The 23,645-nt window shown below is 51.0% G+C and overlaps 1 protein-coding gene across 3 annotated transcripts in view; it reads left to right on the top strand.

The window, feature by feature from the left end:
• SLC7A9 (solute carrier family 7 member 9) overlaps positions 1-23,645 on the top strand; it is a 1,176,401-nt gene that overhangs the window by 672,587 nt on the left and 480,169 nt on the right. For all 3 annotated transcript variants that reach the window (XM_086945130.1, XM_086945132.1, XM_086945131.1), the window contains exon 6: positions 17,172-17,271. In XM_086945130.1, coding sequence (XP_086801256.1) covers positions 17,172-17,271 — 100 coding nt within the window. The remainder of the gene's footprint in view (positions 1-17,171; positions 17,272-23,645) is intronic.

Below are 23,645 nucleotides of genomic sequence, written 5' to 3'. Positions count from 1 at the left end.
TGGGAACAGTCCAGCCCGAACTGCCAGGCCAGGTCCTCCCTGGACTGCTTTAATGGTGACAGATATGACCCATTGCGTGACTGTCTGCAAAGTATCTATGACCTCTCCCCAATAGGGTGACAGCTCGGGAAAGTCCTATATCATGTGGGCAAACTGTGCGTCTGGTCCTCTACACCTGGGACACGTATGTGCTTGTTCCGGGTATATTTTATGTAGCGTACGGGGCGTGAGATATGCCTGGTGTACCATATTATATTTGATTAATGTAAATCGTGTGTTGGAACTTATTTGTTTGACCCCTTCATGTACCATCTACCATTGTGTCTCAGTAGGGGGCTCACTAATTGCATCATTCCATTTCATCTGTAATGGAAGGGAAGCCGGAGGGGCATCCTCCCGTAGTGCTCTGTAAATGTGTGAGACCAATCTCTGCCCCCCTGCTAGCGTGGTTATAGTCTGCAACACTGCTGTGACCTGTGGCTCTTTGTGGGAATGATGGCCAAATCTCTCTGGATACCACTGAGATAGTGGTGTACTGTAGCTATTCTCCCCTGCTCAGTTGAGAAATATAATTTACTTCCTCTCTGGTTATGAACCCCTTCATAGTATATAAGTCCCCCATTAAAATGCAGCCACCCTCCTTCCACTTGTGAACGTTCATTACCTGTTCTATCCATTTGAAGGGGGTTACCACCCATAGTGGAGTTTTGGGAGCATATGGGGCTTTGTGGACTAATGTCCACTTTGCCATCTCCCATACTGATGCCACGTGACATATAACATAAGGGAAAAATCTCAGTGCCCTCAATCCCATCATAAAAATTTCAGGAAGAGACAAGTCACAAAGTATGTCCACCAACGCTTCTCCCAATTGTCCTGCTCATTGAACCAGTGCACCGCATGTTGCAAATGCGCGGCCATATAATAAAAGTTCAAACGTGGAACCTCCAGACCCCACCGTCCCCCAACGTCTCTGCAGGATGCTCAATTTAATCCTTTTCTCTTTGGATCCCCGTGATAACGCTATGATCAGACTATCGAGTTGTGAGAAGAACTGTTGTGGGACCTAATATAAGGAGTTCTGTAAGGTGTACAAACATATCGGCAGCACGACCACTTTAGTCAAGGCTACTCTCCCCGTTAGGGATAACGGGAGTCCCTTCCAGAAGGCAACAGCTCCCCTAATCTCGTCTATCCTCTTCCCTATATGTTCCACTAGGTATGCCATGCTAGTGTGCGTCAATATGATTCCTAGATATCGAACCCCCTCCATTACCCATCTCATCCCCACATTAGGTAAGTTGTTCACAGGTTTCCCTACTAGAGTTCCCATGGGAAACAATTTGGATTTTCCAGGGTTAAGACATAGGCCAGACCATACACCAAACCTGTCCATCTCATCTATAAGTACCGGGACTGCCTTCTCTGGGAATGGAAACTATTTGAAGTGTTTACCCTAGCCGTATCCCCCAGCCTTCCATTTTTGTTCTTAATAAAATAGCCAGTTGCTCCATCGCTATAGCGAACAGTAGGGGGTACAGGGGGCACACGTCCAGAGTACCCCGTCTCAAGCAAAACTCTCTGAGACTTGTCCTCTTACATGCACCTGTGCAGTCAGCCTATTATATATGGTCTGCATCCAATTTAAAAACGGTTGTCCCACGCCAATTTTGGTCAACACAGCCCACATATAGTCCCACTCAACTGAGTCAAAGGCTTGTTGGATATCCAGCAGGCCTAGGGCCCAATCCACAGACTCCAGACTCAGGTCATGCCATACGTGTGCCAAGCGTCTTAGGTTATGTGTGGTATTACGATGAGGAATAAACCCAGCCTTATCTGGATGGATCACTTGGGTCATGTAGGGTAATAACAGAGACGCCAGTATACCACTCAAAATTTTTGCATCCACATTGAGTCGAGAGATTGGTCTATAAGAACTCGGCAAAAGAGGGTCCCTATCTGCCTTAAGGAGCATAGTGACGATTGCCTCTGACATGGTATTTGTTAGCATTTTCCTATCTACCGCCTTGTTAAATACCTCCAGCAAATGATCAACCAATAGGGGGGCATAGCTTTGATAAAATTCCGCTGGGAGCCCGTCCCCACCACGAGATTTCTTCGGCTTCCGGCACTGTATAGAGGCTAAGATTTCATGCCCCCAGGACCTCTGTATCATCTAATTTATGGAGGGCAATGCCATCCAAAAATTCCCGCAACCCTCCCAAATCGACCCACTGGGCCCCTGTGCATGTAGATTTCAAATGCAATGCAAATTCCTTCAAAATCTCCCTCTGTGTTTGTAGTCAGACCCCCTCCTTATTTTGTAATTGCAAGACGGGTAGTTGTTCCTTTTCCGTTCTAATTAGCCTTGCCAATAGCGCTTCTGATCTACCCCCCTGCATATGTAATCTCAGCCTATATGAGGTATATGTGAATTTGAAGCACGCAATGGCGACGGACGCTCTTGGGTAGAGCTCCGCTACCGGCTCCCCTTTCCTGAGCCATTTCTCCGGCAATTTTTGGACGTGGCCGCCCGGCTGGACGGGGGCACGGACACGGCACCGACACACTCTCGCGGAGGCGAGGCGAGGGCCAGGCCACGAGGACCGCGACGACGCCGCAGGCACAGGACCCAACAGTCCCAACGCGCGGAGGAGGGGGCGGGACAGCCCCCGGAACCCGCCGCGGCACATCTGGAGAACTTTTGGTGTCGAGCTCCGGCGGGCCGACCTCGACCTCTCTTGCAGCCCTCTGGCGGGATAGAGCGCTCCCGGACCGGCGGCGCATCCAAGGCAGACCAGGGCTAGGGCCCAAAAGACAGGCCCGATGGCCCACCCCCACCGAGCTGCCCGAGCCTCCTGAGCTGCGCACTGCCCTGCCGGGAAGACCCGCTAATGGTCCGGAGGACACCCTGCACAACCACAGATCGCCGGGGACGAGCCCGGGCGACGGGGAGAGCAGGACCCCCCCATTCGCGCTGTGGCCCCCACGCACGATCTGCCCCGACCAAGGAGAGGCACGGCGGGGCAGAGGTCGACCCGGAGTGGACGCAGGTGACGGCGGTTGCCCAGGCGGCGGACTGCCCCCCCACCCCCCCCCCCCCGGAGGGACCACACAGCAGCAGGCGCCCACCACGCTGAAGCGGACGCCGAGGGGCCGGCAGGAGGCAACGGCTCTCGAGCTAGGCACTGGGGGCCTGGGGCACACCACCGGGGATAAAACAGCCGTCCCCCCCCCCGCATTGTGGACACACAGAGGGGCGCTCCTGCAGACCCCCCCCCCCACACGGAGGTGAAGGCGGCCGGAGAGGAAATGGGGCATGAGTGGTGAGAGGACCAGGCCCCGACCGACCAAACTAGACCCCACGGGCACCCCGGCCTCCACAACAACCGAGCCGGTGAGGCGCAGCCGTGGGACGGTGGGGCGAAACACCCCCTGGAGGACCCCCTCCCCCCCCCCACAACGACGGCCTAGCCTGGGGGACCAGCTAGCACTCACGGAGCCCCAACCCAGGAGCGCAGTACTTCAAGGGACACCATCACTGGAGTAGCACTGGGGGACGACCCTGCAGGACAAGCGGCACCCGCACATGTCCGGGGGAGTGCGGACCCGCACTGGGACTGGTGGGGCCCCGCCGAAGGGGAAGACGGGCAGATCGACACACAAAATGGCCGCCGAGCAACTGGCTGCGAGGCTCGACAGCGTACTGGCGGCGGTGGAACGGATGGAGCAGTCCCTCCAGCAAACTAGAACCTCCCTGGAGTCCAAAATTGATGGGGTCGCCGAGGACCTGACCCTCCTGCGTGATGACCACAGGAAACTGTCCGACCGAACCAAGACCCTGGAAGGCGCAGTGAAGGAGATCGAGCCCAAGGTCACCCAGACGGACAGGCAAGTGCAGGACCTCCTGAACAGGGTGGAGTTCCTGGAGGACAGGGCCGAGGACGCGGAAGGGAGGGCGAGGCGCAACAACATTAGACTTGTGGGGGTTCCTGAAAAATGGGAGGGGGCCCGCCCGGCCGAACATGTGGAAGACTGGCTGCGGACACTTTTGCCCGAAGGCTCGCTGTCACCGCACTTCGTTGTGGAACGCGCACATCGGGTGCCAACGAGGCCCTATACCACCGGCGCCAACCCGAGGCCGTTGCTCTTCAGGATACTGAACTATAGGGACAGAGACACGGTGCTGCGAGAGGCACGGCGACTGGGTGAGGTGCGCATAGACAATGCGTCGATCATGTTCTTCCCCGATTACACCATCCAGGTACAGCGCCGGAGGCAAGACTTCATGGAAGTGAAGAGGAGGCTACGCACTGCGGGCCTCAAGTACTCCCTACTATTCCCTGCCAAGCTGAGAGTGGTGGCGGGAGACAACACTTACTTCTTTAGCACACCCGAGGAGGCCAGCGAGTGGCTGGACGGGGGCACGGACACGGCACCGACACACTCTCGCGGAGGCGAGGCGAGGGCCAGGCCACGAGGACCGCGACGACGCCGCAGGCACAGGACCCAACAGTCCCAACGCGCGGAGGAGGGGGCGGGACACCCCCCCACACTGGACCAGATGCTCCAAGAACAACGCGATGCACTACAGAAGGTTTCCCAAATAAGCAACTCATCCTCCCATGAGACAGCCCAGGAGGACGGCCAACAGCTGGTACCTAGCGACGACGACGAGGCCATATACGGGATCCCGAACTCACAGATCTCGGTGGAACTGCCCATCGTCACACCGCAAACCTCTGACCTGATCCACTGATCCTACAGGAGGTGTCTGCATTGGCCTTGCCACAACGAGGGAGGGCTGGCAGTGGTCGACTGGACGATGATGCGCAATCGGCGCCCGCCACTGTTGGGACCTCCTCCCACCCCCCCCCCCCCCTGCCAGCTGACCGAACTGTGGACACCTGGAACAGTGAGTAATGCCCTTGTGGCACTGGTGGTAAGCAGGGAGGGCACTGAAGGGGGGGTCTCTTAGCACGTGTCTGCGCCTGGCCGCGCACAGGATGGGCTACTTGGAACATTGGACCGTAGTGGGCGGCCACTAATGTCCTGTAACGAATGGCTCAGGGAAGCGACCTGCTTCCCCTAACTGACTATATATCCGTCTTGCCGAACTTGTGCTTAGCACACACTGCCCCTTAACCGAGTAAGAATGTTCCTCTCCCTTGAGAGCATGGACGGTGGCCTGTTCCGCCACTGCCCTTTTGGTATTTTAGTGGGGATAGCCCGCTGTTGGTTGTTGTTTTTTATTGTTCTTTTTCCCTGTCCCAATGTTTTCCCGAATTTTGCTGAGTGTACTGTGGGGGGTGGGAACGGAAGAGCTGGGAGAGTCACTGCTGGGGCCTTTGGTGGGGCCGATGCCAATGGGAATGTCAGGGAGGACTGTATATTGCCAAAATGTCTGTCATAAAACTATGCACATGGAATATTAGAGGTATGCACACGCCCGCGCGCAGGTACCAAATCTACTCCTACTTGAAGAGGCAGAACGTGCAGGTCGCGCTATTGCAGGAAACACACCTGAGTGGGGCGGAGGTGACAGCGCTGAGGCGGAGATGGAGGGGACAACTGTATGCCACTGAATACTCCTCATACGCCCGCGGAGCACTGCTGTGGGTTAAGCCGGGAACCCCCTTCGTGATGTCAGAGGTTCACATAGATGCGGAGGGGAGGTATGTCCTGGTGAAGGGTCGCATGGACGGGCAACCAGTGGTCCTGGCGTCCATTTACGCTCCAAACACGGATCAAGGCCCCTTCCTGGCGCGCATCACAGAGAAATTGGCGCCCTGGCACGGCGTCCCATGGATACTGGGAGGCGACTATAACACGGTACTAGACCCAGTGCTGGACCGTTCGGTCCCGCCGAGGCCAGGGGCAACATCCCAGGGGGCCACGAGGGCACTCACACAGTGGGCGACACGGTGGGATCTGAAAGATGCATGGCGAGTGCACAATCCGGACACTAGGGTGTACTCATATTTCTCGGGAGCGCATGCGTTACACGTTCGCCTCGACAGATATATGGTATCAACGGAAATGCTGCCCCATATCACTGACTCTCAATACCAGGGTAGGACACATTCGGACCACAACCCCCACACACTACACATGGCCTGGGAGCGCCCGCGCCCGCCAATCCCCACGTGGCGACTGCAACCTGCATTACTGCTAGATGGCCCCTTTAGAGACTCCCTGCAGGCCTGCGTCGCGCAATATTTTGAAGACAATTCAGATACAGCATCCTCCCCGAGAGTAGAGTGGGACGCATTCAAGGTAGTGATAAGGGGACATTGCCTGAGCACTCAGGGGAGCATACGGTGGAAGCTGGAGGAGGACTTGCGCAGGGTGGAAGCGGACCTACTCGGCGGGGAACAGGAGGCGGTGGGAGGCGCAGGAGACCGACTGCGGGAGGCCCGGGCGGAGCACGACGTGCTGCTGGAGAGGCTGCGACACGTCAACTTTGCGGCCCACTCGGCACGAGTACACCAGCACAGTGACAAGCCCGGTAGGCTATTGGCCTGGTTAGTCAGGCAGGAGGAACGCACGGAGCCGGTCTCCGTCATCCGCACGGCTGAGGGAGAGCTAGTGTATACCCAAGCCAGGATACATCAAGCGTTTGTGGGTCACTATCAGGCCCTATACGAATCGCAACTGAGAGTATCCGCGGCCTACATAGCAGACTACCTGGCGGATATCCCGCTGCCCTCCCTTATAGGCTCGCAGCAAGACGCCCTGGGGGCGCCATTCTCCTCGGAAGAAATACGCGAGGCCATTTTCGCACTGTCCAACGGCAAATCACCTGGCCCGGATGGACTACCCGCCGAATTCTTTAAGGCGTGTTCGGACACGCTGGTTCCGGAGCTGCTCAAACTGTACAATACTGCGATGGAGGAATCAGCACTCCCAGACTCGCTCAACGAGGCAAACCTGGTCTCGCTGCTGAAGCCGGGCAGAGATGGCGCACTCATGGGGTCCTATAGGCCGTTGGCCATGCTGAACACTGATTATAAAATCTACACCTCCCTTCTGGCCCGCCGCCTGGCCCTGGAGGTATCAACTCTGGTGCATGCGGATCAAAACGGCTTCATGCCGGCGCGGAGCACGTCTCGTAACTTACGCCGCCTATTCCGGATCCAGGAAGCGGCTCTGACGCATTGGCCTAGGTCGGGGTGTCTGGTCTTGGACCTGGAGAAGGCCTTCGATTCAGTAGAATGGCCGTACCTGGGAGCAGTGCTGGACAAATTCGAGGTGGGAGATGCATTTGCTGACATGGTCGGACTGCTCTACCAGAGACCCAGTGTCCGAGTGAGGACGGGTGGGCTGCTGTCGGCGAGGATCGGGGTGCGTCGAGGCACCAGGCAAGGCTGCCCCCTGTCGCCCCTCCTCTTCTCCTTAGCCATAGAACCACTGGCGGCTCTGCTACGGGACAGAGGAGCGGAATGGGGGATCCCACTGGCTGACGGAACGCACGCAGTCTCACTCTATGCAGACGACCTGCTGCTCTATGTGCGGGACCTCGCAGCGGTGCCAGCCGAGCTGTCGGGCATCTTCCGGACCTTCGCGGAGGTCTCGGGCCTCAGGGTCAACTGGGCCAAGTCCGGGGTATACTCGTTCAGCCGCGATCAGGAAGAATGCGATGTGCAACTTGGAGGGGCCAGGCTTGCTTGGTACCCGACCACGTTTAAATACCTAGGACTACACATCTATAGAGATCCACAGGACTTACTGGAGGGCAACCTGGTGCGCGCCATCTCCTCTCTGCGAGCCCAGATGTCCTTCTGGAAAACCCTGCCGCTGAACGTGCCCAGCCGAATAGCTCTTTCTAAAATGATAGCGCTCCCTAGGCTACTTTATTACTTCGCGAACATCCCCACGTATGTCCCCACGCGGATATTCCGCGACCTGGAATCAATGCTTCGCGGCTTGATCTGGAACGCGGGGCGGCCCCGAGTGGCGCTGGCCAAATTGTACTCCCCGACCGCGGAGGGAGGATTGGCTGTCCCCAACATGGAGCTGTATTACCTGGCCGCACAGCTCCAATGGGTGACGTACTGGCTCAGCGATACACATCTAGATGATACGGCCACTGCGGACTACCAATGGACCCACCCCCAGATCTGTGCCCTGTTTCACCCATTGACCAAGGGACCCCGTCCCCTGCCTTTGCATATGGCCGTGGCCCGCAAGTGCTTTCTCCGCAGCCTGAGGCTGACACGAACTACCAGACCATATGCTCCTGCCCTCCCCCTGCTGGGCACCCCCAGGAGGAGCGGGATGGTTACGCCGCGCAACCTGGACCACTGGATCGCGGCTGGAGTAGAGACCATGGGCGACCTGTATGCTGATGGGGCCCTGCTCCCGTTTGCGGAATTGTCTGAAACCACGGGACTCCCGGCCGGGCAGTTCCTACTCCATGCGTCGATACTGCGGGCATACACCGACTCCTGGGGCGACATCCAGGATGAGCCGCCGATGCACCACCTGATCCAATATCTACATGTAATGGGCAGAGGCTCGCACATCACGCATTGGTTAGCGCAGGCGCTACTCATCCACACGCAAAGACCCACACAGCAGATTAGGGCTAAATGGGCGGCGCACCGAGGGAGAGATTGGACGGATAAGGAGTGGAACCTAGTACTAGCCAGCCCAGTGAACGTCCCCCGCAATTCCCGCTTCCGCATCATTCAACTGTACATACTGCACCAGGCATACCTAACACCAGACAGAATAAATAGGTACTTCGCGATCGACACTGCCGTTTGTCCCAGATGTGACCTGTTGGGCGCAGACATCCTGCACATGCTATGGCACTGCCCAACCCTGACCGTGTACTGGGGGGAGGTGATCTCACTCCTGAATCACAGCACGGGCCCGGGCCTGCCGGACACATGGGAGGCGTGCATTCTCGGACTTTATAAAAGAACCAAGCTGAACAAAACACAGGCACGATTCTGGGATCTGGGCCTCATCACGGCCAAACGGCTGCTTACACGACACTGGAAACGGCGGGAACCGCCCACCCCGAAACACTGGTTCGCATCCTTTACAAACTGGGCCAGGGCGGAAGGCACAGCGCTCCACCGGGAAGAAATAGCGGGCCTGCGGCAGTTCCCGATAGCACAGCTCTGGGATGGCATCCTGGGGTCCCTGCAGGGGGAAGGCACTGTCAGAGGGCTCACGTAGAACAAGCGACACCAGAGGCGGGCCACAGAGGATAACGCTCTATAGCAGGAACCACCGCATGCGGCGCCCCCCCCCCCCCCCCCCCCGACACAGACGAGAATCAATCAGCGCGTAGACCACAGACACGACCTGACGCCCGCACGGGAGCCCACCAGCAGCCATTGCCCAGCAGAGCGCCCCAAGCACAGAGCTACTGACATCACCCCCACAAGCACACTCCACCCCCCCCTACCCACTTTCATATATATGTTTACATGTTTGTAGTATCGGATCCCTGCTCACGGACGGTAGCCTCTCCAACCCCCCACGCCACAATGGATAGACGCCGTCGGTGGCGCCCCAGATGGCAACCGAAGGCGTACACGCCGCTTGCCACACCGACAGCGAGGCTACTTCAACTACCTGCTACATGCTCCACTAACAAGGCCGGCGACCGGCGAAATACCATAGCCCAAGGAGCTGTCCCACACTAAGCACGAGCACATTTGCGCATGCACACCTCTGCCCTCTTGTAGTACTGTAACAACATCGGCGAACACCACACCGATTAGAGGTGGCTCCTACTAACACCGTGCAGGTGGGGCGGACTTCAAGTGGTGAAGTCGCGATAGGAACACTGGGACATACAGATACAAACCGTTTTGTTTAGTTTGCCAAATTCATGGCCCAGTTCTAGAAAAAAATGAAAAATAAGACGTCATTTCTGGACTTTTCCTTGCTTGATTTACAGTAATGTGACTATCTTATCTATGTCCTAGTACACCGGGGACACAAGAGGCGCAGTGACACACCCTCTAATGCTGACCCGCAGCCTCACGATTCACCGTTTATTTGCAGCCGGCCCGCAGGGTTGTAGGCTTTGCTATATGTACTGCACCTTTGAACATTAATAAACGTCTTGGAAAAAAAAAAAAAAAAAAAAAAAAAATGAGGTATATGTGAATTTCTCAAGCCTGGCCCAGGCATCTAGCAGCTTCTCGTGTACCCTGGTCCACTCAGCCAAGTGTTCCTTTGACTCTCATACAGTGCCCTCTAGCTGCTTCAGTTGACTCTCAAGCTTTGAGATGTCCCTTTCTAACTGTTGCTTTACTCTGTCCGTGGTCTTCATACACACCACTCTTATAACCACTTTCATGGCTTCCCACTCAATCGATCTATTAGAAGTAGATCCCCAGTTTTCCCAGAAGTAATGTTGTCTGGTCTCTGAAACCACAGCAGCATCAGGTGGATCCGATAAGGCCTCCACTCTAAGCCTCCAAATCAGAATAGCCGGGCAGCATGGACCATTCTTTAACGTGAGCAATAGAGGGGGATGATCTGAAATGTAACGGGGGAGATATGAGATATCCTCTGTGTCAGCTGACAACCCAGGCGTAAGGCAGCAGCGATCGATACAACTAAGTGTATTTGCCGCTGGAATATAACAGGAGAATGCTTTCGTCATTGGGTTTCTGGCCCTCCATTAATCTCTGAGCTTCATACCCTGTAGTAACACCTGCAAGGACTGCAGCATGTGCGGTTTAGGGTGAGCTCTCTGAGGCTCTCTATCCAGTTGTGAATCAAAGACACAATTGAAGTCCCCAAGCAGGACAATCTCGGCCCCCATATTTGGTGTTACAGGGACAATCTAGGTTCGGGACATACACGTTGATAATACACAACTCCCTGCTCACCCACTTCCCGTGAAGAATAACATATCTTCCTTCAGAGTGCAAGACATGACTCATGTGGTGGAATGGGACTCTCGAAGCCATCCAGATCATAGTGCCCTGCTCAAATCCTGAATAAGAGGTAGCATAGATCTGTCCCCTCCATTATTTACGAATACTGGTAATAGTGCCCCCCACTGTATGCATCTTCTGCCATCCCGCAATCCCTACTTTGTACCGCCTCAGGAAAGTGTAAACCCTGTACCATTTCACCAGCCCAACCATACCTCTAATATTCCAACTAAGGAATTTCAGAGTTGCGTTGCCATTATTGTCAGACCAAGCATCAAAATATGTGACTGTCCCATTTACACCCTTCCTCCCAACCTCCCCCCACAGCCTGCTCAATATCAAGTCTAACCCATGACCAGGTGCAACACCCCTTAAACATGAAAACAGTGTAACTTGAACTTACCCTTTTCCCGTCCGCCCCCACCCTCCCCCCGGGTAGTAGCGCGAAAATTAGATCCAATTATATGCTGTACTAGAGATCTGACCTGGCAAGGAGCGAGATTGCTCTCAAGCGTCTCTCACCAGGTCTAACTCTGAAGGGGGGCGTCGCTGCCCCACAGTCGCCTCTCAATGGAACTAAAGAAATTGAAAAGTCTTATCAGGAAGTCTATTGTAGCCCTTAAAACTAAATGCATTATGCTTGGCTTATAGTGCATTAGGGTGAGTTCAACATTGTTAACACTTATCTGCTCTTCTGGCCTCTCCGAGTCAAGTCACCATCATTGCCGCCCAGTTCCCTGTTTCTCAATATCTGTCTCTGGATCCAGTGTCACCAGAATGGATTCAGGGACAATCTCTGTGTCGGATACGTGTAAGGTGCCATCTTGCAAGACTCTGATCCGACTGGGGTCTCTTCGCACCTTCGCTTGCTGTTGTCTTTGGGACCCCCTGTTGAGTACCTGACACGATATGACTGTCAGAGGATTCCGTAGACGAAGCCAGACGTCGCCCCCCTGGTCCTCTGGTATCCAGCCAGTCTGTGGCGTCCCCGCTGAGTAGAAGAAGAGTGTGCATCCTTCATGCTCAACCCTTAGTTTCGCCAGAAACATGAGACTGTATTTCAAGTTCAATTCATGCAATCTGCGTTTGACCATCACATAGGATTTCCTTTGGTCTTGCACTCTCTGGGTGTAGTCAGGGTATATGGTGATGGAGTGTGCCTGAAAAAAAAGAACTGACCTCGAGTGTGGGAGAACTGTAGCAGGAGATCCCTGTCCCTATAGTTAAACAATTTTCCAATAATGGTCCTCAGTGGTGTGCCCGGCTTGGGAAGCGGGACAAGCGCCCTATGTTTCTTGGGAGTGACCACTTCAGCAAGCAACTCTTCCAGAAAGAGTTTGTTGGAGGGACCATCTGCCTTTTCGGGTAATCCAACCAGGCATAGGTTAGTCCTCCATGACCTCCCTTCTGCATCCTCCGCCCTTTCATCTAGCTTTATTACTTGTCTTTTCAAGTCAACTACAGTGGCGCTAAGGGACTTAACCTCGGATTGCAATGGGCCCATATCTTTTTCAGTGTTGGCCACTCAATCTGATACCTTCCTCAGATCAGTTTGCAATAGATTGACATCTATGGCTACCGAGTCTACCCTATTGGCCATATCATCCTTAGTCGCCTGGATGGCCTGAATAACATCTGCCAACGTAGAGGGACTCTCGTCAGACCTCTCTGGTGGTTCCTGGTCTCTGGCAACCCACTTCCCTTTGTTCCAATGGTTTCGCTATGCTAGAAATTTTGTTCGGCTGAGACTTGAGGGGTTTATCTTTCCTCATAATGGTCATCTAACAGCTGTCTTCCGTGCGCAGGTTAAAGTTTCTTTGTTATCCTGGACTGGGGGGGACTGGGTCCCAATTTACCTAATAACGTGATGAGAGTGAGTCACCAGTCAGATACTGCACCCGCTCGCTGTCCACCTCACGGTATTCAGTTATAAATATATAAACCGCCACCTCGTGTTGGTCCCCACCACCACTGCCAGAGGCCCGTAATATATGAACCGCAGATTCACTTTTCCCTAGCTGCACATTGAGTAGGCCCTGGAGTCAGTTCGAGAGCTTCCACTTAATCCTCCCGGGCACCTTGTGAATCCCCTTGAACACGCTTTGCTGTGTCTGGGGCGAGGATCCTTGACAAGGGACCGCAAGTAATTGCATGATGCTCTCAGTCCTCAAATCACCCGATGCACCAGGCAGGGTCCGGTCAGCATTCCCAGTAAGCTTGCTGCCAGGTTGATCACAACTCTCCAGCATACCTCATGCCCTCCAATAGTCACATCCTCTGGTCTTGATAGCGAGCATTCTCACAGATGACTCAGGCTTGTAGGCACTATTATGCCCATCTCACCATAGAGCACCCATGACTGAGTCATCCTCCAGCAGGGCCCCTCGTGCTTTGCCTCTTCAGCGTTCCATCCCCGAACAGTGCAGTAGTTGCCAAGTCTCTCCGCCCCTGAGGGCCCCAGGATCACCTGCTCAGTCACTGCCGGACTTGCTAGGCTGAGGACTCTCTCTTATGTGGTCCGATTTCCACCCGACAGCCGGCGCCACTCCGCAGTCAGGTGGCTAACCCAGTCGGGTCACTTCACTGCTCCTCAGTCGTCCGTTGAAGTGCAAACACTGCCCGCTGCACCACCGGAGCGTCCGGGAGTCACCCTCCGGTCCACTCCTCTTTACACCACGGGGTCTACAGCGGTCCCTAGGATCCCGATCAAGCCCCTGTTGGGGAGTTTTGCCGAGATCAGCGGGCTCCCCGAGCCTCAGGATACTTGGGCTCAGGTCAGTGCAGGTTTCGGTTGCCGATGCATTAGTTTCAATGGACAAGATTATGTAGGATTCTGTTGAAATGAGGGCCGCAGCAAGGAGCTCAAGCGAGAGTCGTGTACTCCACCATACAGCTAGGCCACGCCACCCTACCCAACCCTTATGATGTATGAGGTCAAAGATAACCTTTAGAAAATTATCCTAGTGGTAGCTGTGGAGAGCAGCCTTCAGGCTTAATCTTGAAGGAATGAAAAGCAGCTTGTTTTACCAGAATATCACCTTTAGTATTAACTGAATCAAAGTAGAACCACACAGTAGTCATAACAATATGTATTTATTTATATAACATTCTCTAGTATCCTCTACACAAGGGTACAACACAAAGCACACAATACTTTAGCAAAGAAACAGTTGTGAATAGCACAATACACAGTGAGCTTCAGGAGGAGACCAAACCATATACTAAAATATTTGTATAAGAACCACGACTGGAGTCGAACCAGTGTCTAGAACACGTAGAGTCGCTGGGACCCCAAGGAACTACCCATGGTGAGTAAACAGGGACCCCACGGAGGACGGGTGCAGTGTGTTAACAAGACCACAAGCTCCGTAAAATTCTATAGGGAAGTCGCACTTACAATTTTAAAGTTTAAGGACCCTTCTCGGTGGACTTCGAGAAAACCCTTTGGAACTTAGGAGGTTAGAGAGCCACCCCACCTGTGGATACCGGAGTACCTGAGTGACCTATACCAGGGAAGCCGGGTGCATAGGTCTGGAGTGGTGTCGGAAGCTGCAGTTGTTTTCAGTGGAGGGTTGCAAAGAAGAGCTGCTGCCGGGAAGGAAGAAAGTGTCTGTTGGAATCCAAGGTTGGATTCATGATGAAAGGAACCTGAAAGCATAGGGGACAGAGTCTGTATCCCTTCAGGGTGACCAGGGGCCCAGTGGACGAATGCCCACTGATGTTGGGTGCTTCAGGTGCGAAGAAGTGGATACTTGACTCTGCAGCCACGAGGACCAGGAGATGTTGACGATGACCAGGAGCCAGATGTGAGCTGTCCCACAAAGGTTGTCAAGGGCTGAGGGGTCGGTGTCCGGCTGGAGCACAAACAAACCTTGGCAACAGCAACCCATGCAGGAAAGTCAAGGAGGTTACAGTGTAGACCAGCAAGGTCCAGGGGACTCACCAAGCAATGGGGAGTCAAGGCCTGTCTGAAGCAACCAGGAAAGCCCAACAGAATTCAAGATGAGCCTCAGGAAGACCCCTCAGGGCGAATGACCAGGAGTCGCAAGGGGACCTCAAGCAAAATCACAAAGTACCAGCCCACGAAGCACTGGGTGCAAGGAGGCCGGAGTTCTTTGGTGGAAATACTGCTCAGGGTCAGGACTATATGGAGTCCAATGCACAAGCTCGGGAATCGCCAACAAGCATATGCACTTGCAAATGTACGCTGTGCACATGGGTTCGGATTATGTGGTCCCTGTAAGGGATATTGGCCTCAAACTCAGTGAGAGGGTAGCTCAACCTCAAGGCACTTTGGAACCCACCTCATGTGTTGCTAGTGCCTTCAGAGTCTGCAGAAGCTCGGGATTAGCAGACAGGTCAGTTGCATTACGGTGCCTGCGAATGCAGGGGAGTGACTCCTTCACCCCAAGGGAGATTCTTCAGATGTCCTTAATGTTCCACAGGTCCTGCACGGAGCCTGTATGGTGCAAGGGCACAGACAATGCTTTGGACGGTGAGGGAGACAAAGTTGCGCCCAGTCAAAGTCCAGCGAAGTCCAGAGTGTCCAGAGAGTTGAAGGTTAGTGGTTTCTTGTTCAAAATCATGTCCACATCAAATCTAAGGTCCTACAGCCAGGTAAGCTCTTATGTACCCACAGGAGAGGGTTGGACAGATTCCGGGGACCCTCCTAGGGGAGGGTCAGGACAGAGGGGAGGTTACTCCCATATCCTTTGTCCAGATTCACCTCAGAGCAGGCGCCAATGTCTCCCAGAACTGGTTTAAGCTGGACTATGCACACGGACACCAGTGTGCCCCAGATGCAGACTTTCAGGCACTTTGGAAGTGCACCGACCCAGCCCCAATACGCTAAATCCTGTCTGGGAGGTGGTCACACCTCACTGAGACATGATGCCTATTGTCCTGCCTTCCCCCGCTCAAGCTTGGCTCAGCAGCAGGAGGGCAGAAATGTGTCTCTGGCCGGCAGCAACCATTTTGTGTTACCCGGGATGAGAATGCTGGCATTGGAAAGACCAGTGACCCCACAAAGCTTTCTTCAGAAGGGTGGAATCCTACCTCCCACACCACACCATTTAGCAGTGTAGAGGTATGATTCCAAGGTGTTTGATACCAAACACAACATGTTTTGTTTCAGCCTTTTTCGAGATAGCATTTAACGGGAGGTTATAATGCACCTCTACCTATATGTATGGCTGAGTCACAGACAACCTGGGAGAATGGTTTCTGAAGGCTGCAAAGGGGCCCTGCTCAAGCAGGGGCACCCTCTCACATAATACCCTGCACCCTGCCTTCAGGATTGTTAAGGCCTGCTATAGGGGTGACATACATTTTAAGTGTAGTGATCTATAGATATAGTGAACCTATATCTAAAGTAAGTGGTGCAAGCACCAGCTTACACAGGCTGCAATGGCATACCTGTAGTTCCATTTTGCATGGCCTCTCATGGGTGGCATAATACATGCTTCAGCCCATGGGAAGACTCTGTGGTACCTATGCCCTGTACATGTGTATCATATACAAGGGACTTATAAGGGTACCCCAGTATCCAATCTGGGGTGTACCAAAGTACATGGCATAACTTTGTAAGGAGAAAGCAGATAGACTGTGGTCCTGATTAGCAGGGTCCCAGTTAGACTAGTAAAAAACAGTGTAACATCAAGCAACAAGTGTGGGGTAACCATAAGAAGCAGATCCTACTTTCCTACAGTTGTGTGTTGTGTTTGAAGGGTGGTGAAGTGAATAAGATGCAAGCAAGTGCATTCAGGGGAGATGAAAGAGGGCGCTTCAGAGCAATCAAATGGGACGAGACGTGGAGCGAAAAAGGCTGACATGTCTAACAGAGTAAACATAAGAGGAGTCATTAAGACACTCTGATGACCCCTACCTCTTCCACATGACTCTGTTAAGAGAATCGAAACATTTTCAACATTAATTATTTCCAACAAACCCATTGTTGCTACTCTGTTATCTTGGAGAGCTAATAACCACTGATAAAGTCTTTTAGTCTCAATTGAGGTGGAGTGTTTAAATATTTTTCTAATATGTAATAACACCAATATATTTTTACTTAATAAATGGCCATTTTCACTGGATATATGTTTGAGGATGCGAGATGATGCCAGTTTCAATTTTTTTTTGTTTTTTTTAAACGGGACTATAGCAAATAAAAAACTAAGCATCATGAGACAGTCGTTTGGAAAGTTACTCAAATGTCATGGTGATGCTTGTCTTACATTTTTGTGCTCCCTTTTTTAACAGGAAAAACACAAAGCTTTGAGAACAGTTTTGAAGGTTCCAAAATTACTGTTGGATCTTTTAGTTTGGCACTTTATAACGGACTTTTTGCCTATGATGGATGGTAAGATTTTTTTTCTAAAACAGTGTTAGCTGTTTAACGAATGCATCTTTGTTGATACAAATGACTTAAAAGTTAAAGTGTGATAAGTTTATGAACTTTCTTTTGTGTGCTTACGCGAAATGTTGGAAAAAATTAAGCAAAATACAAATATGGCATTTAGGGCCAGATGTAGGTAATCCTAATTTACTGATTCTAAAATACCGAAATTTACTGATTCGGTATTTTAGAATCGTTAAATGCTATGTAGGAAAAAATTCGGTAAGTATTACCGTAGTATCGGTACGATTCGGTAATTCCCATTCATTCCTAAGGGCCTGGAGGCCTATAGGAATGAATGGGATTTACCGAATCGGTAAATACCGATTCGGTAATGGGGGAACACATTCAAGGGTGGCAGGGTGGCACATTGACGCCCTGTTGCACCCCTGAATCGTGCATGTGTGCACATGTGGCACAGGGCATGTATGTCTGCCACATGGCAGTTTTGGAAATGCACACAAATGCTTTTCCAGAAGGTTTTCGATATTTACCACCAACTTTTAGTTGGTGGTAAATACAGAATCCTTAACTATGCAATTCGCTCATTTGAGTGCTCCCTACATTGCAGAATCGGTAATTTTCCGATTCGGTATTTTAAGGAATCGATAATTTACGGATTCCTTAAAATACAGATTCGGTAAATTACTGAATCTGTAAATTGGCCACCTACATCGCAAAAGCCTAATACCGGTCGGTAACGGTCGAAATTCGGTAATTTCGGCGGTTACCGACCGGTATTAGGCTACCTACATCTGGCCCTAGAGCTGTATTTTAGCACCAATTGCATCCTCATGTCCATTTTGGTGGTGGGGATACATTTTGCACAAAAAAATACAAGTGGTGCGAACAGCCTACGCTCACGTCCTGTTTGTTTGTGTTGTCCAAGTTCTCCTGTGATAGTTTTTTCACCTGGACAACCTTGAAAATCACTGATGTGGTGTAATGGCTTAATTTCGAGAATTGCTCGTAGTTATGCTGTTGTAAATCGCACTGACCTACTTAAAACTGATTAATATTCCTGAACCACAAAAAATAGCGCCCATATTCAGAACAAGTCGTGGAAATTAGTCAGCAATACCGTTCTGGCACTTTTCAGGTAGCTAATGGTAGGATTTGGTGCTGTGATGTTCAGTCTGTAACTGGACAACATGAATTACCACACCTGTCTTCATCCCGTCCCATGCTGAACTGGATCATTTTCCCCCTCTAAGTATTACCTCAGCATTATTAGTGCTATACATTCTTCGATCAGTGCTAGAATTAACTCTTCAAATACTACTATGTTGCTTGCTAGTAATAGTAAATGCTACCGCACTTCCAATATGAATAAAAAAGCTACTATTTCACTGACTACACTACGGGCTAGATGTAGGTAATTGTAAATTACCGATTCGAAAATACCGAATTTTACTGAGTCGGTATTTTCGAATCGGTAATTGCAATGTAGATAATAATTTGGTAAAAAATACTGAATCGGTAAGATTCGGTATTTACCAAATCGGTATTTACCAATTTGGTATTTGCCATTGATTTCTTTGGGCCTGGAGGCCCATAGGAATGAATGTCAATTACCGAATCGGTAATTACCGATTCGATAAAATTGGGTAAAAGTCAAGGGTGGCAGGGTGTCACTTTGACACCCTGTTGCACCCCTGATTAGTGCTGGTGTGCACATGTGGCATACATGCATGCCCTAAGGGCATGTATGTCTGTCACATGGCACAGGTGTAAATGCACATTAATGCATTTACATAGGAATTCCTTATTTACCACCAACTAATAGTTGGTGGTAAATAACGAATTCTTAAAGCCCAGAAGCACTGTTTACAGTACTTCCTACATCTCATTTACCGATTCGGTAAATACCGAATCGGTAAATGATGATTCGGTAAATACCGAATCGGTAAATGATGATTCGGTAAATGCCGAATCCGAATCGGTAAATACCGATTCGTTATTTACCGAATTGGTAAAATATCCTCCTACATAGGAAAAGGCTTTTCCCGGTCGGTAACGGCCGATTTCGGCCGTTACCGACCTGTAAAAGCCTACCTATATCTGGCCCCTGGTTCTTTGAATATTGTCATGAGTACACCACAAGTTGTAATAATGCAAGCAGTACTATTACTACTAGTAGTACTGCCCGTAATATTGTTACGTTGATGCTAAGTAGAAGAAAGCAACAGTGCCAGAGGTGCAGGTATTTCAATAAAAAAAATGTGGGCTCAGGAGACCCCTGGAGGATGGCACCAGAGGCTGACTGCCACCGTCCCTGTTCAAGAAAAGGAGGATAGGTGCAGCACGTCCCATAAGACCTACAAATATATACATTGTGGCCAACAGGGACGAGGTTACCCACAGAACAGAAACATATATCTGGGAGGAATTGCCTTGAGCAGTGGCTTGTCCCTTGGCAAAATTACATTATTAGAACTCCAGGTCTTCCAGGAGAGAGAGAAGTGCATGCCGAGGAAAGACAGGACACCCTGAGCAACTAGCCTCTGGGGCATGTCTGGAAGACGCTTTGCGTTGTTGGACAGGATACGTTGCTGGACGACCACTGCTAACAAAGAAAGTTTAATTGTAACGGCTGTTTTCTTTACTGTTTATAATTTTTTTTAAAGCCATTCTTAAAGCCAGTAGACGACTTGCGCATTAGGAAAAGTTAATGTACGTCAACTCCAGTGGAACCGTGTTTTGATTAAAAAAATAATGCACTGACAAAGACTATGGACTTCATAAATTGAAGGTAGAACATCTTGACAAATCCAGCAGGGATTTTTGATTGTGAGATACCCTATATGTTTTCTGTAAAAGACAATTACAGAAGTCTGATTCAGGTTTTGGTGGTGTCTAATTTGTGGTGTGGCACCCCACAGATAATGGGAACAGACTATATTTACAGGGTTAGACGCCCCATGCATTATTACTTTAGAGTACATGATTTGCCCCCGGTTTTTCGGCAAGGTCTGTTTATGAGGGTTTAGGAGAGGCTCCAATTTTAACCCCACCTGCAAACCTCTAAATATTTATTATTTTATCTGAATATTTGGTGTGGGTACAATAAAGTACTTTTCCTTTATGAAGGAAAGCACTGACTGGGCAATGAATTATTTAATGTTATTATCTGAAGAATCTTCACTGGCTGCCCATTAAACAGCGAATTATATTTAAAGTTTCTGCTGTTTTTTAAATCTTTTAAATGGATGTTACTGAGGTTTCTTAAACATCTAATTTCAAGCAATTCCCCTAAAAGGACTCTCTGATCTGCATCTACGAATGTATTGGTGGTGCCCAGATTTTAAAAAAGTAGAGGAGGAGTGTGCCGTTTTTCCATCGCTGGGGCCTAATGAGGGGAATGCCCTCCCAAGAAGTATTCTGTTGATTACTCAAGTGGCCCCTTGTAGTAAAGCACTAAAGTCATGGCTCACTAAGCAGGCATTCGACAAGCAGCTATGGCTTCTCTTTCTTGTTTGCCACTCTCTGAACTGTTAGTAAGAAGATACCTTGTGAGAATGATATACATTTTAAATAGCATTTAACAGAACATACTTGCCCATTTACTTGGGGATGATACAACATTGAAATCTGATGCTTTGAGTAAGATTCTCAAAGAGCACCAAGTATAGACAGAAATCAAAACAAGCATTGGCATAGCCAATAGGTCTCGCTTGTGGGACCTTATATGTGTTTAGCCATGCAACACTGGGTGTTGTTTAATCAAAGATATAGTGCTGGATAAACACTTATAATGTCCTAAACACTATTAAGTGTTTATGTAGAGCTATTGACTTTGCCAAAGTTTCTAAGCTGTGCTGTAGAGAAGTGTGGCTGCTGTGCAGCATGCTCAGAAGTTGTAATTAAAAAGTGATGCTGTTGTGTCGTTGAGTGATGCTCTGCTGGCCCTGAGTTATGCTGTGGTGGCGCTGAGTGATGCTGTGGTAGCGCATAGTGATGCTGTGGTGGTACTGAGTGATGCAGTGGTGTTCCTGAGTGATGCTGTGGTGGTGCTGAGTGATGCTGTGGTGGCGATGAGTGACGTTGTGGTGGTGCTGAGTGATGCTGTGGTGAAGGTGAGTGATGCTGTGGTGACCCTGAGTTATATTGTTGTGTCCCTGAGTGATGCTGTGTTGGTGCTGAGTGATGCTGTGGTGGTGCTGAGCTATCCTGGGGTGTTGTTAAATGATGCAGTGTTGGCCCTGAGTGATGATGGGTTGTCGCTGAGTGAAGCTGTGGTGGTGCTGAGTTATGCGGAGGTGGTGCTGAGTGTTGCTGTGGTGGCATAGAGTGATGCTGTGGTGGCGCTGAGTGATGCTGTTGTGGCCCTGAGCAATATTGTTGTGGCCTTGAGTGACGCTGTGGTGGTGCTGCGTGTTGCTGTTGTTACGCTGAGTGAGGTTGTGCTAGTACTTAGTGATGCAGTGGTGGTGCTGCGTGATGCTGTGGTGGGGCTGAGTGATGCTGTGGTGGCGCTGAGTGATGTTTTGGTGACGCTGAGTGATGCTGTGGTGGCGCTGAGTGATGCTGTGGTGGCGCTGAGTGATGCTGTTGTGGCGCTGAGTGATGCTGTGGTTGTGCTGGGTAATGCTGAGGCATATGTGTAGGAAGTCAGAAATTACTTGCAATTTATGTGACAACCACTGCTTTGATTTTTTAAATGTTTAGATTTCCTTTGTAACGTGCCACTCCCAGAAGTGCCTAAACTCCCAAACCTGACCTTAAATTTATGTATGTGATAATTCTGACATACTGCCAGAATTTGCACATTCGTGAGGGTACGTTATAAATGTGAAATTCAGGCCAACCTGATTTTCTGAATTCAATTTGGGATTTTAAATCAATACATTGTTTACTTGATGCATGAATTCGACTTTGTTTGGTAACACAATGCATGGATAGGGCCCTCTTTCTTAAGAAATTTGGTAAATATGTTTGTACATGTTTTAAAAAGTTATTCAGGGTCTAGGTTTTAGTTAAAAATCCGCTGTCCGTATTAAAGTCTTAAGAGCAATAGATGTGTGATGCATTTTTTGCAATGGGTTCATAGTCCATTTCCTACATTTATGCCCTGATGCAATAATCCTTGTGCAAAATAAGCTTGTACACAATCTAGCGGGCTGTCGAGCCCCCACCGCTCAGCCTGCCAGGAGTGGCCCGGACAGCGAGTGTGCTGGGGGGGCGGAGGGCAGAAAAGCAGGAAGCCTCTTAACGCTCACAGACTGTCAGACGGAGAGCTGTCACCCCGCCATAAATACGTATACTGTAAACACGCCTCATGAAAGGAGCAGGGAAAAGGCTGAGGGGTCCAAGTGAAAGACAGTAGGCCAGAGAAGGGAGGCGAGAAAGAAGATGGAATGAGGGAAGACAAGAGGGGAAAGGTGGACGGGAAGAGGCGAGGGGGAAGAGGTGGAGCGAGGGAATATTGAACATAGGAAAGAATGTTGAGAAGAAGGTGGTATACGAGAGGGAGAGGGAAGAAAGTGGGAGGAGAGGGAAAGAGTAAAGGAGACAAGCAGCAACACTGGGGAACAAGACGCGTGCCCGTGATCGGAGGATCTTACTACTCACTGCCATTTTTTGACAGTTTTTGACAGAAGCGCATAGGAGGGCTGCAGGGGAGGGAAAGTAAGGGGAGGGGAGGGAGAGTAATGTTTTCTTTTCCTGCCACAGCTGCTTGTTCCAGGCCGCGAGACGCAGTCAGTGGTGGGGGTGGGGGAGGAGCATTGAAGCGCGCGCTTGGGAGAGCAAGCGAGAGGAAAGCCAAATGGCGCCTGATCACGCCCTGTAAGGGTGCCCACGAGTGATGCGAGGAATGCACGTTATTGTGCGCTTAACCGCACGCTCTAGGCCACCCAAAAAGCTGTGGACAGGTGAGACCTAAAGAATGAGTGCTCCCTATGAGCAACAAGAAACTATATATTAGCATTAGCAACTTAACTAGCCTAGAAGAAGATACCTGTCACCCAGGCACTTACTCTTTGTGAAGCGAGCCAGCGGCAATTAGCGGGACGTGACTGCAACAACTCGTGGACTCCCGCGGCAACGCCGCATGATTCTGGCTGAGCTACATGTGTTCTGTGCTGCTGAGGAACACTCCGGCTGCTGCCAGTTCATCCACACATTCACTCTGCCACCAGCACAGGTGGGGTCGGGTCCAGCTGCGGGAATATTTACTGCAGAGTGAGAAGCGGCACTGCCACTACTAGCACTAGTCTGATCGGGTTCAAGTAAGGTGGGGTCGGGTCCAGTCGCGGGACGGATCTCCCAATTAACTGCTGCAGTGTGAGCGGTGGCGAGCTGTGCTGCCACTGCCACCAGCTGTCAAGCGTTTATTC

The sequence above is a fragment of the Lissotriton vulgaris genome, chromosome 12 (genome assembly GCF_964263255.1).
Source record: "Lissotriton vulgaris chromosome 12, aLisVul1.2, whole genome shotgun sequence".
In the NCBI taxonomy this organism is placed as follows: Eukaryota; Metazoa; Chordata; class Amphibia; order Caudata; family Salamandridae; genus Lissotriton; species Lissotriton vulgaris.
Note: the sequence above shows the minus strand (reverse complement) of the source record. Positions and strands in the feature narration are given on the sequence as shown.